Source organism: Colletotrichum godetiae (genome assembly GCF_030913485.1).
Source record: "Colletotrichum godetiae strain CBS 193.32 chromosome Unknown BDP55scaffold_39, whole genome shotgun sequence".
NCBI classification, from domain to species: Eukaryota; Fungi; Ascomycota; class Sordariomycetes; order Glomerellales; family Glomerellaceae; genus Colletotrichum; species Colletotrichum godetiae.
This window is the reverse complement of record NW_026851287.1, coordinates 20627-33694: the sequence shown is the minus strand read 5'-3', so window position 1 is coordinate 33694 and position 13068 is coordinate 20627. Positions and strand designations below refer to the sequence as shown.

The 13068-nt window shown below is 54.3% G+C and overlaps 3 protein-coding genes across 3 annotated transcripts; 2 read left to right on the top strand and 1 right to left on the bottom strand.

The window, feature by feature from the left end:
- The first annotated feature begins 73 nt into the window (after nucleotides 1–73).
- Nucleotides 74–3549, top strand: BDP55DRAFT_616115 (capsular associated protein). Its single transcript, XM_060571264.1, has 5 exons — nucleotides 74–325; nucleotides 386–441; nucleotides 534–638; nucleotides 700–854; nucleotides 914–3549. The coding sequence occupies exons 1-5, from the start codon at nucleotides 288–290 to the stop codon at nucleotides 3458–3460; spliced, it is 2901 nt and encodes a 966-aa protein (XP_060426256.1). The 5' UTR covers nucleotides 74–287; the 3' UTR covers nucleotides 3461–3549.
- A 1663-nt stretch (nucleotides 3550–5212) lies between these two features.
- On the top strand, nucleotides 5213–6248 carry BDP55DRAFT_558711 (aldose 1-epimerase; the record flags this gene model as incomplete). The annotated part of the gene is made up of 2 exons (XM_060569830.1): nucleotides 5213–5791; nucleotides 5865–6248. 2 exons carry the CDS (start codon nucleotides 5213–5215, stop codon nucleotides 6246–6248), a joined length of 963 nt encoding a protein of 320 aa, XP_060426255.1.
- An 802-nt stretch (nucleotides 6249–7050) lies between these two features.
- Nucleotides 7051–12396, bottom strand: BDP55DRAFT_731497 (Rap1-interacting factor 1 N terminal-domain-containing protein; the record flags this gene model as incomplete). The annotated part of the gene is made up of 2 exons (XM_060579821.1): nucleotides 7051–9291; nucleotides 9340–12396. The coding sequence occupies 2 exons, from the start codon at nucleotides 12394–12396 to the stop codon at nucleotides 7051–7053; spliced, it is 5298 nt and encodes a 1765-aa protein (XP_060426254.1).
- Between the last annotated feature and the right edge of the window lie 672 nt (nucleotides 12397–13068).

The window sequence follows — 13068 nt, the reverse complement described above, 5'->3', positions numbered from 1 at the left end:
GAAGGACGCGTCTTTTGCCTTGTTAAGGGGGGATGTTTAATTGGATTATGTAAGGATTCGACAACTTGGCAACCCCCTGTGAAGGAAGGACGACGACTACCTGCTGGTACACGTTCCATGTCCATCAATTTCTCCTACGACTGCGAGAAATGTACTAAAATTTTAATAATCTGTTGAATTGGAAAAAACCATTTCGTGTGGCTCTCATTGACCGCATGATTTCATTTGTGGCTGCGTTGTGAAGTCGAACAACCACCCAGACTTTGGGCTGGTGAAAGTCTCCCTCGATGGCACGCGATGCGCAGATACATCTGACGGCGGTGTGGTAAGAATGCGCCCAATTTCTTCCAGACACTGCTTAATCTCAATTCTGACTCGTTTTCAGTGCTGTCGGTTCTTTTCTCTGGATCTCTTCCAACTTTGAGGGTCACTCTCTAATCGGTACGGGCCGGGTTGCCAAGACTTTTTGTTTCCCCGGTTCACCACGTGGGATACGGGAAGAAGCCTTCTTCGCTGACGCAATGATGTTCCAGAGTATCCACGCCTCTCCTCTGTTCTCATACTTCTGCTATCGGGAGGCCTGACATGGCTGGCGAGCTATCTCGCCGCATGGCTCCCCGGCGCGGACGGAAGATTCGGTATGCTTTGTCGAATGCTCAAGTAAATCCTCCCACAGCCAGTGCTAATATCACTTTTCAGATGAGCGCGCGGGCTCCAAGAGCACCTTTGAGCAGACGGTTCCCGCCAGACCGCGGCGTTACTTTGCTCCGTTGCTCATCTTTTGCATATTTCTCCGCCTCGAGGTCTTTCATCGTGTGACCACCCAGTTGCAGTGCTCTGTGCCGGGAGTGCAAGTGAGTTGCGAACATGCCTCTATCACTAGATGAACGACGAGACTGACACGTGCCAACAGTCGTTTTTATGTATCTACCTGGTACTCTACCATGTTCTCTACTACCAAAGAGCCCGGCCACCACCTCCTGAGGAAGACCCTTGGGCAAGTATCAGCGACGACATTGCAGTATGGGCCAACGGCTCCCGAACGCTGGCGCTTGGAAGTGCCTGCCTCTTCAGCTACGGGACTTTTGTAGCCATCTCGCAGGATCCCAGGTCAACCTTCTTTTGTTCTGCTCTGTCGGACAGCCGGATGACTACTCTTGCTTTCCAACTCTTGGGCCTGTTCTTGGACGCGGTCATCGTCTCTCTGTTCTGGCGGATCCTGGCTTGGACCAAAACAACGAAGCTCCGCCTGAGGACCTTGGGCACCATTCTAGCTCTCTCGGGGATCTTTATCAAAATTTTCCAGATCCTCATCTCACCCCTCGTTTCCGCTAGTGAGGGATATCCGGCTTCTTTCAGCGGGATCGACTCTCTGTACCTCTTTGACATCTTCATCGACAGCTTCGCTTTTGCGGTCCTCATCACGTCTTTGAGTATCCTCGTTTACGAGACAAATCCTGTCACTCCGACTAGTATCATCACTTTCATCTGCGGCCTCACGGCTGCCACTCAGAACATCATGCATATCGGCAAATGGCAGATGGAATCCAGACTGAGCGCCATCGGGCCTCTGTACCTCCTGATACTCGGCTACAGCATGTTCTTATACAGCACCAACGTCCGCTCGCTCCTCTTCATCCCCAGAGCATTAATTCTCGTACTCATGGTCTCCATGTTCGTCGGCATGACTATCTACGGGCTTCTGAAGTCAGCTTCAGAAAAGCAGCATCCGCTAAATAGGCTCATTTACGATGTCAGAGTCGAATCCGATCGATGGATGCGCCATGCCATGACTAGCGACAACCTGAACATCGCTGTCGAAGTGTATCATGAGCGGCATTACGGGAGGGACCCGCCTCCCAACTTTGACAAGTGGTATGAATTCGCAAAAGCTCGAAAGTCTGTCATTATCGACCACTTTGAGCAAATGGAGAGCGACGTACTTCCGTTCTGGGGCATCAAGCCGGAGACGATTCGGCAAGCCTGCAATGAGAGGGTACATAAGGAGCCCCATATCGCCATGGTTACGATCGAGAACAAACAGGTTGCCCACAACTACGAGGGTGATGACGCGAACAAGAAGGCCCTGGATGAACTCGTCACCATGATCGGAGGCTTTGTCGAGCATCTATCTGACATGAAGCTGCCCATCAACCTAAGCAACCAGCCTCGGGTCCTAACACCGTGGTCTGAGCTCCACAGGTATACCATTACGGGAATGAAGCAAAAGTTTAAGCTTCTTTCGTCACGTTCGATGGAAAATGCTTCAACTGAAGTTACTGGTGAGACTTTATCTCCCGATGGCAACGTTGAGAGAAATGCAGAGTTGAAGGCCGTGGGAGGCTCTCCGGCGATTCCCCAGTCCAAGCAGGCGATGTACGAATCGACTAAAGCGTGGCGGGACATGGAAGCTTCCGTGTGCCCGACCAACAGCCCAGGAAGGTCAGGACTTCACTGGAACGTCCGCGACTTCTGCACCTCCTGCGTCAAATGGCACGAAGACGAGCAGTTCATGTGGAACTATCCGCAATCAAAGAGCCTCTGCGACCAGCAAGACCTGACCCGCCTCCACAGCTTCCACACGACGGCGCCCCCAATCAAGCCGTTACAGGAGCTCCTGCCCATCTTTGGCCGATTCAAAGCCGACGGCTTCAACGACATCCTTTTACCGCTGATGCCGCTCGCGGACGAAGAGCCGGAACACAAAAAGGATTTTCGGCAGCGCAAGGATAGCGTGTACTGGCGAGGCACGATTGGCGAGAGCCCCATCAGCGACGAGGCGCTGCGCGGGAACCACAAGCACCGGCTCGTCCACCTTGTCAACAACGCGACGGCCGCGGACGACGTCACGATGATGCTCGGCGCGCCGTCCAAGGGTAGCTGGTACGCGTACGAGATTGTCCGCGCCCGGGAGGCCAACGCCATCCTCCCGTTCGATATCGGCATCGCAGAGTACGCGTGCGACCACCGCACGCCGGGTTGCGCGGCGGCCAAGGCTGAGCTGGGACTCAAGCCGCCCACCTCCGGGGAGGAAGACCCCCTTGACCACCGCTACGTTATGCTACTGGACGAGGACACGGCGCCGCCGCCGCAGATGCTCCGGACCATCCGGTCGCCGGGCAGCGTGCCGTTCATGTCTTCGGTTTTCGGGGAGTGGTACTCGGAGCGGCTGATCCCGTGGCTGCACTTTGTGCCCGTGGACACGCGGTTCCACGCGCTGCACAGCACGGTGGCGTACTTTGTCGGCCTGAAGGGCCGCGGCAAGATCAACGGGCGGGAGGTGGACTTTGAGGCGCGGTGGGAGGACGCCGAGTGGATCGCGACGCAGGGGGCGCGGTGGGTGGACAAGGCGCTGCGGAGGGAGGATATGGAGATTTACCTGTTTCGGTTGCTGCTGGAATGGGGCCGGGTTGTGAGGGACGATCGGGATAGTATTGGGTTCAAGGTGCAAAAGTCATGAGTTGGTTGTTGTATTATTATCCCTGTTGTTGGGAGTTTGTATTTCGTTGATAGATATGGGTAAAGGGTTATTCACACGACTTGTTACACTCACTGTTCATGTGTTCATCCGTTCGATGGCCGGCCTTGAATCGTGTGCAACATCTGGTGGTCTAAGCCGTGGATCATGGATGACGAAGATATGGTTCGCCTTGGCCATTGCTAAAGAACAAGGTAGCTCGTGTTCATCCACGATGACCTAACCATAGCAGGTACCAATGTCGGCTGGTCGGCCAGCAAGCAATATGCACCCGAAGCTTAGAAACCCAATTCATCGGGGCCCTTGGTTGGGATTCGGGAACCCTTGATACTTTTCCCTCCTTCTCAATCTCCACAGAACCAAACGGGAGCTCCGATGATCCATTCTTTGCTTCGTTCCAGTTTCTCTGCCCCCTGATGTGTTTCGGCCGAGAAGAACTTTCTCTCTCAAAAAGTAAATCAATCTACTCTGATTGAGCAGGATGACTGATGACTACATGCTTCTAGGATCACAAAGAGACATAGATTCGGCTGCGACCCGAGTGGACTGCTTCTATCACGATCTCTATAACTCATACAAAAAGTGTACAGATGTTCGTTTTGTCGTTGTTTGCCGAGGCTTTGGCAAAACAGGGGGGAGTCGAGGGGAGCTTGGTTGAGGATGAAGCTCGTTTCAGAATGACAGGCGGGTCAAAAATGGGGGTGTGGTGGCTTCGCTACCTCCAGGCTTCAAGAGCTTCAAGTACCTAATGAGAAGATGAAAGAGAAGAAAGGGGGCAAAATTAACCCCTTTCTCGGATTCACAAACAAAAAGGAGCTCCAGAGATGCCGCAGCTTGGGAAGATCCCCCGCGTGCGATTGGTCGCAGCTTCTCCTTCACAACAGCACTTCATCATTCATGCTAGCAGAAGCAGCAGGTACTCCGTACAGACTGTAAGAGCTCCTATTCGCAAGGTACCTTACGGATGCTGGCCCTTGCCTCCTGTATGTGACGATGACAAGTGGGGAAGACGTGACGGAACGGGCAACCATTGCCTTACTCCCAGGCGGGGCACCCTTTCCACGCCTTCAACACGCTAGACAGGGCTGCCCCTCCCCCTCCCCCCTCACCCAGCTCCGGGTGCCCCCCCCATCTCTCACAGGTTCCCCCTCAAACGCAGACAACAGCAAGCTGACCGACCTCCCCCCTCCCCCTCCGCGACCTACGAGTGGTAGGTAGGTAGGTAGGTAGGTGACTGACCTATGTAAGCATCTCAAGGTACTTTTCTGTGCCTGACTAACATTACCTACCAGACACAGACCCCCCGTTGACGTTTGCTTACACACGACTTTTTTTTTGGAATCTGCTGGGGCCTTGTCACTTGCTTTGCTACCTCTGGCACCCGGCATCCACCCGTTGCCATTGTATCCGATTGTTGCTTGTTGCATTGTACCCAACTTCCACCAACGCCCGAACTGTTTCCTCCCGATTACAACCTCTCCTCCTCCATCTCGAGTAGAACCTTTTGCGTGTTTACAACTTTCACACCAATCCCGTCGCTCAAGAGTAGCTCCCCCGCATCTCTTATACTCTTCGCTCAACAAACGACATCGAATCCTACCCCGCGCGAACATACCTCAGAAAAGCATTGTCCCACACAACAGCAACGCTCTCCGTCTCTCTCTAAACATCTATAACCCCCCCACCCCCCAACCTACCTTCAACCTCTACATCCTTCGCGAAATAGCAGCAAACATGGTTGACCGGCCCAACAAGCCCACCGCCCTGGCCACCACGCCCGGCCTCCCGCCCCAGGCCACCGTCGACATCACCCACAACAACTCGCGCGTCGCCGCCACCCTCCCCACCGGCGAGTCCGTCGAGGTCCTCCTCCACGGCGCCACCGTCCTCTCGTGGAAATCCGCCGCCGGCCAAGACCGCCTCTGGCTCTCCGAGTCCACCGTCTTTGACGGCTCCAAGCCCGTCCGCGGCGGCATCCCTCTCGTCTTCCCCGTCTTCGGCCTGCCCTCCGACGCCCACCCGCCCACCGCCAAGCTGAGCCAGCACGGCTTCGCGCGCAGCTCGCGCTGGGAGTTCCTCGGCAAGTCCACCAGCGAAGGGTCCGCCGGCTCCGAGTCCTCTGTCAAGCTCGACTTTGGCCTGTCCTCGGCCAACCTCGACGCCGAGACCCAGGCCAAGTGGGGGTACAAGTTTGGCGCCATCTACAGCGTATCGCTCGACCGCGAGACGCTGTCGACGTCGTTGGTCATCACAAACGAGGGCGAGGAGGCCTTTGATTGCCAGGTCCTGATGCACACCTACCTGCGCGTCAACGTACGTCGTCTCCCCCCCACCATCAAAGTTCTATACTCCAAGTCCGTAAGCTAACCCACTGTCAATATCACAGGACATCACAAAGATCTCAGTGCAAGGCCTCGACGGCGCCGCCTACACCGACAAGGTCGACAACGGCGCCTCAAAGACCCAGTCCGGCGAGATCAGCATCACCCAAGAGACGGACCGCATCTACACCCCTACAAGCGGCCCCAAGGCCCCCGTCACTGTCCTCGAGGGCGGCAAGCCCATATTCTCCGTCGTCCGCGACAACCTCGACAACGTCGTCGTCTGGAACCCCTGGGTCGAAAAGGCGCAAGGCATCGCCGACTTTGCTCCCAAGGACGGCTACAAGAACATGCTGTGTGTGGAGCCCGGCGCCGTCAAGGAGTGGCAGAAGCTCGAGCCCGGTGATGCGTTTGAGGGTGCTCAGGTCATTACGGCGAACTCGGCCTGAGGCCAGGGGCATGAGAAGAGTCAGTGGGCGCAGAGGAGAAGGCTGTGAGAAAGCAGGGTTCAAGTCACGTTGACTTAAAGAAGGGGAAAGCAATAACTGAAAAATCTCGGGACAAACTTACCCAAGGAAGAAATATCAAAGTTAGCTAGAGGGATATTTAGACGGCCAACCGTGGAGAGTAAGGCCGAAAGTTATCATGAACAAGCAGGCGCGCGCAAGGGAAAGCAGGCCCGGAAACTACCCCTTTTGAATACATCACGATTGATACGGCACACAGAATCTCAAAGTGGACGGACACGTAAAGTGAATGATATGCCATAATGGGTTCTTCATTATTGCTTTTGCTTGTTTCTCTTCATTATCCTGGTCGGCGATGAACCTCCAGATGCGTTTGCAACAATCTAATACGTGATAAGTCGAGGACGGTGTGTCCTCTCCTCTCCCTCTCCTCATTCCATGCCCCTCCTCCGACTGCAATCCAGTTTCATGCCATGAATTTCCCAATACCCAGTTTCCATACAAGAACAAGTTAACAGAAAACCCAAATTATATTTTTTCTTTCCTTCTTCTGCTTCTTCGTCCTCAACTCATAAACCAAAGATCTGCGCCGATAATGCATGGCGGGTGTTGCAGACACCCATCGTCGTCGTGAATGTGTATGTATGTGTGGCGTGGCGTAGGAGTATTGACAATGTCCTCGCGAGGTCAGTAATCAAGAAATAAAAGGGAATTGTGACAAAAGTCGTGGGGTGTTTCCGGATGTTGGTGTTCCGCGTCGGTGTTGATGGTAGTACAACTCTGATTATACCCGACCACGAGCCTCGGCGGCGAAGAGCTCTCTCTTGATGTCCATGAGCATGTCCTCCATCTTGTACACCTCTTCCCGTGACAACGCTACAGAGCGAAGACTAGCGAGGACGTCGCTCAGGTTGTCAATCATATTCACATCCTTGGTGGTTCCTTCGACAGGAGCGTCGGCAGCGTCGATGATAGCAGTGACATCAGCGACATCGACGTCCATAAAGTCTTCTCCTGTCTCGTTTGTCTTCATCGTCTGCTCCGGCTCCGGCTCCTCGAATGATTGACTTGCTCGGAAATCCGCCTCCTCCTGTTCGTTAACCAGTTGGGAGTTGACTTCGGCATCCAGGTCCACGGAGTGTTTCGAAGGACTATCGTTAGCGTTGATGCGTTGACTGCGACGACGGCGGGGGGTTTCCTCCCCAAGCACCGGGGACATGGTGATCTGAGACGACTCGACAATCTCGGAGGCGTCGGTAGACTTCCTCTTCTTATGGCGAGTATCGTGGTTGGGAGCATCGCCCCTCTTTCGCTTCCTGGCTGACTTGCCCGGGGATGAAGCGGCCGACCGAGTTACAGGAGTTGAGGGTCTTCCGGGGGAACGGGACTTGCTCTTACGGGCTCTTGTCTCGACCTGTGAGAGGGCAAGCTCCGCTGGCTCGTCTTCTTCCTCTTCTCCGTCCTCCTCCTCTTCGTCATCTTCACCTCGGACTGTGATGCAGTCAAGCACGGCGGGCTTTTCTTTTTTGGCGCTTCTGGGACCCTTATTAGATTTTGGAGGGGAAATGGCAGGGTAATCGTTGATCGGGAGTTCGCACCGCCTACGGTCGAGCTCGACAACAAGTCTCAACATGCTGTTTTCGTCCCCGTCACTCATTTCAAAGGAGCGATCCTTGATGGCAGCAGCGCGCGAGGCGGACCTGGTAAGTACTGTGGGCTGCGGGCTTGAGGGCGCGTCGACGAAGACTTCCTGACCAGATCTGGGTTCTTCTACGCCAGTCACTCGGTTATTCTTGGGAGTTGATGGCGTGGGGCCAGGAACAGTTTCCGCAAATGATTCCGCGATTTCCTGCTGAGACTGCTCGGATTGCAGTGTCCCCTTTGCGGCCTCGAAAGCAGGAGGTGGCAGCTCCGGCTCCTCCACGGTATTTGAGGTGGCCATCTGGAACGAGTCATCTACTGCTGACAGGTCCGGGCTGCCTGTTTGAGAGACACGCTGGGAGGTTGCGCTGTCGGCCAAGTTGAGCTCAGTAGGCTCATCAGTCATGACGACAGCATCGGGAGATGGAGAGCCAGATACTGGCGAGGAGCTAAATTGCCAGTTCTCTAGCTCACTGCGGCTGCTAGATCGGGATTTGATCTGAGGCAGCAGAGGGAAGGGTCGGGGCTCTAGGGGTGAAGAGGGAGGATCCGTCATCTCCTGGTCATTGTCTGCCATAGCCAATGTCTGGCCTCGACGAGGTGTCGGGGTCGAGCTGACAAACTCTTCGTACCTAGCGTTGCGCTTAGGCGTCACATCCTTGGGGGTCTCGATGACCTTGTTAGAAGCGGCCGACTTATCATCAGTAACCTGTAGTTGTTGCTGTTGAGGGCTAGACCGCAACTCTGGGTAAAGGGCTGCGGTATCCTTTTGCCTCTCCCTGATCTCTTTCTGGCGTTCAGTGAGGACTTGAGACTCGGCATTGACTGCTGGATTCAAAGGAGACTTCTCAATAGGCGCGAATTGAATTTGAGAATCGTCATGTCTCAATCGCGCTTTGGCTGCTGCACTACGCCGGGGCCTACCACGGCCCTTCTTAGGGGTAGTGTCGTCCAGTTGCTTCTTCGCAGAGAGCGACAGCTTGACAGAGCTGAGAGGCGATGATTGGTTGGATGTAGCCGGTCGCTGAGATCTGTTACGAGATGAACGTGTGGAGGATGCCATGAGCATCTCAATGTCGTCCTGCGATTCGACGAACGAGCGATTCTGGCCTGTAGACGCCACACTGGGAATCTCCAAGCCTGGGAGAACGATGTCTACTACCGGCTGGACGGCTAGCAAGACGGCCTTGAGATGTTCAGGGTATTGTATTCGTTCCGCATTCTCGTAAATCCGATTCCACGCCTCTGCAACTGAGTTGACAATATGGCGGTGTTTGCTCTCAAAGGCAGCGCAGACAAGTTCTTCGAAGTTGTCGAGCTGGACCTCTTCTGCCTTGCCGCTGGGCAAAATGATCTTTGAAACAGTCTCCCAGAGTTGCATAACCTGTTCTTTGTCAGTAAAATGATTTCTCCTTTCAGCATGAAGACTCACAGCTTCAGACGTGGCAGGGCTTTGGCGAGCCTTGAGAATACCCTGCGAATCCCGGATCCACATGGCAAGCCCACTCTCCAAGTTGGACACGGTTCTACAAACAAGCTCCGGGTTGCAGCGTGCAAGGAATGAGCCACATTCCTTAAGAAGAGATGTAGCATGTTCGTTCAAGTCTCCATGCTCGCCAGCCTCGTAAAGTCGTTCCATCAGCTCGTTGACGAGTTTATAAAAGTTGTCGAACGGATCGAAAGAGGACGATCTAGGTCCCGCGACTGCTGTACCCCACAATCGGCGTCGGGCCGCTTCCAATGCCTGCCTGTCTAATGGTAGGCTGGCAATATGGAGAAGTTCGGTTGTTGCTAGAAGTGTCTTCGCGAATAAAGGAGAGGTATGATCGGCAGGGATAGACTCCCGGATGACCTTGGCAAGCGGCTCGATGGTGCCTAAAGCCCGGCCAGCTTCACCAGTCTCCTGGCTAGAACGGGTCGACAGCTGCAAGAAGAGGGAGCACCAGGGCTTCCAGGGTAGATTAGGAGTCTCCTTCCAGCCTCGCTCCAGAAAACGCACTACGGTGCGGTACTCATGACCGAGTGAGGGCTGGCCTGTTGAGCTAGTTGTTTGTGCGCTGTTTTGGGATGAGCTGAAGGTTGCTAATAGACACTCCGCAGCGAAGACCAATGGTGCGTAGGGAAGTCGATTGACCGGCGGCGACCAAATCGGAGTGACCGACAGCATCTCCTGTGCCAACTCGGATTGAGAGTTTGCTGACTTCTGAACCAAGAAAGGTGCAAAGAGCGTCTTGAAGAACTCAACGTACTCCTCTCCGTCGGGGATACCCGGGGGAAGCCGAGAGACCAGGCCCATCAGATGTTGCAGCGGAGTCCGAGCGTCACCAGCATTCTTTGCGGGCTTGTGAGACGGCGTTGACACAGGTGTGAAGGTATGAAGACGACCAAGAGAGATCATCTTCTCGGTAAAAGGCCGGAGACCCATGGCCTCTACAGCGACTATGATGAGCTCACGAGCGCTGTCCAGGAACTTACTCGCCATCTCAGGAGTCGGATCTTCAATCTCCGCCAAGCCATTCTCCCAGTGTTTCAGCAAAAGACCACATACTTGGGAAATGAAGCCCGCAGTGTCGACGGAAACCTTGATCTCCTTAGAGGCGGCCGAGACAATAGCCCCAACCAGAGTGCGCCATAAGCGATGGATTTGACTGTTCTTGTCCGAGAGCTCAAGAAAGTGTCGATCCATGATAGGCTCCAATGTCTGGAACACACGAGCGGAATTGCGTCGAAGCCACTTGGGATCGATAGCTGGAAGCTCGTTGGGCCGGGCAAGAGTCGTCTCTCTAATGCGCTCTTCCCTCCAAATGCGAGGTGTTGTCGAGTCGAACAGACCGGTGAGAATGAGTGTCATCTGTCGCATATGCTCATCAACGGCGTCGGGGTTCCTTGCTTGCGCCTTTGGTGGCTCTGTTAAGGGCTTCACGCAAATGTCCCAGTAGGTATCGAGAAGAGCAACGTTCGTACCCGGCTTAAAGGTGTAGTAGAGGAGGTTGCAGACACTGCCGAAAACGACCTCTCGCGTGTGTTTGTTCGTGTACTTCGACTTCAACTGGCTACCTAGTGGCTGGTAAAGTATGGGGAGAAGCTTGACGAAAGATTGGCCTTCTGTATGCATAGACCAGACGAAGCGGTTCCATGCAAAGTTGGCCTCCTGCTTGGTTTGAGGGTGATCGCTGTTATTGAAACCCATCTGAATGAGCTGTAGCCACTGGTTGAAGAATTGCCATTTGTCGAGAGGGCAGCGTAGTAAGCCAATTATGACGCTCCAGATCTTGGGAACTGAAGCAGTGAGTTGCCTGTCGTCCTTGTCCTTCGCCATGGTTCGCAGTTGTTGGTGGTAGTACTCTGCGAACTTCATCTCTTCAATGGATGTATCGAAAAGTTCCATCACCTTCCGAGACAACGACTTTTCCTTCCCAAATATGTAGACCGCCTCGAGACCAAGAGATATCGCAGCAGATCGCAGTTCCTTGACCCTGCTCAACATGTCGGTAAAAAGGTCATTCAGCCAATCGGAGTGAAGCACCATCAACTGGCGTGACTGTTGAACTAGACGTTTGTAAATGAGAATTCGAGACATTACGATGCTCTTTCCCTTGAGATTGTCTTCGATATTATGGAGAGCGTTCATCAACCGGCGGACGCGATCCGAAGTCAAGACCTTTGCGGAGAAGTCTTGCGTAGCGACAGCTTGCATTAGATGCCGAGCAACGTCTTTGGGTGTTGCAGGATCCTCGAAGGATCGAATGCAGTGGTCTATAAAGAAAATGCCGAAATCGTTGGGTATCGTCGAGGCAATGGCTGGGAAATGCAAGAAAGTAGCGAGGAGAGAAAGAGCGTTGTTGACAAGGGGCGCATCTGGCCCTCCGCTGGTGGCATTCTTGGAGGTGATGTCTCGCTGGGTGAACTGCACGAAGAGTCCCATCTTAGACTGCAAGGCGATTCGGTCTGGGAGGTTGTTGGACGTCTTCAGCGTCATGACCAGTGTTGTGTAGGCATCTCGCTTCGAGTCCCTGTCTGCTCCGGCGAGCTGCTTCACCGTTGACTCCAACATGTCTGATATATTTGCCGATGTCGTCAAGCTGTCTGGCTTGACGCTTGAGCTCAGAGGACTCGGTGAAGAGGTTTGTTTCAGGATGCTCTTGACAGGTTTGGGCTGAGTCGACGACGGCGCCGACAAGGGTGATGATCGGGGTTTGGCGACAGCTACGCCTGGGTAGTTGGGGGGTTCGTTGTATTGTGCTTTGGCAGAAAAGCCCACACGTTTCCTTGCTCTTCGTCCGCTCGGGTTCGTGGAGTCAGCTCCGGAAAGTGGTGAGTATACACTCGGTGGAGTCTGGAGACTTGATCGAGGGTCTGAGGAGGGAGGGAGAACGAGGAGATGCTTCGAGGTGGTGGCATCAGCAGCTAGGCTCGTCTCGCGAGGTGGTGTCGGTGGGCGAGGCGGTAACGACTCTAGTCGGCTCGAGACAACTTCGACAGATCCCATGGTTGCGGAGAGGTTCCCGTCGATTGGGAAGGGAAGACCAGACTCCGGCAAGCTCTGCTCTATGTCGACTGGCGCATAAGTGCGTCGAAGTCCGGCCAGGGGGTAACGAAGGAAATGGCGATGCGTATCCGTAAAAGCAAAGGCAATGTACAAATCTCGCTCACTATGCAAATGGAAGAGAGCGACGGGAAGAGGTGGGCTTTCCGGCGGAAACGAGAGTGAGGTATGGAGACAGCCAAAGGAGCGAAGCCGTGTACGGATTATGACACGGGGTCGGGGTTGTCTGGTCAGGTATCCGTACCTGTACCAAAGTTCGCGCAAGTACACGACTTTTCGCAGCACGACCTTCTCTTCTCGATATAAGGGTGGAGCGGGTTGGTTAATTGGCTAGCGCTTGACGATGCTTAAACACGTCCACGATTCCACGTAAAAACGCGAGTTGAGCGCGAAAACCACTTAAACAAGTGGTCCGTGCATGTCGTGTACCCCAGTCGTTGTGCCGCCTGGTTGCCCGGGGGTTGGGCCGCCGACCGTCACAAAGTGGGGCAATAGAATGGAATGGCATCCACCGCACTCTCCAAATTCGCATCCAATGCTTTCGCAGTTCCGCCGCTGAAGCTGCCCTCCAAAATGTTCCGCACCACAGCAACATGGAAAGTGCCCCACAGCTCC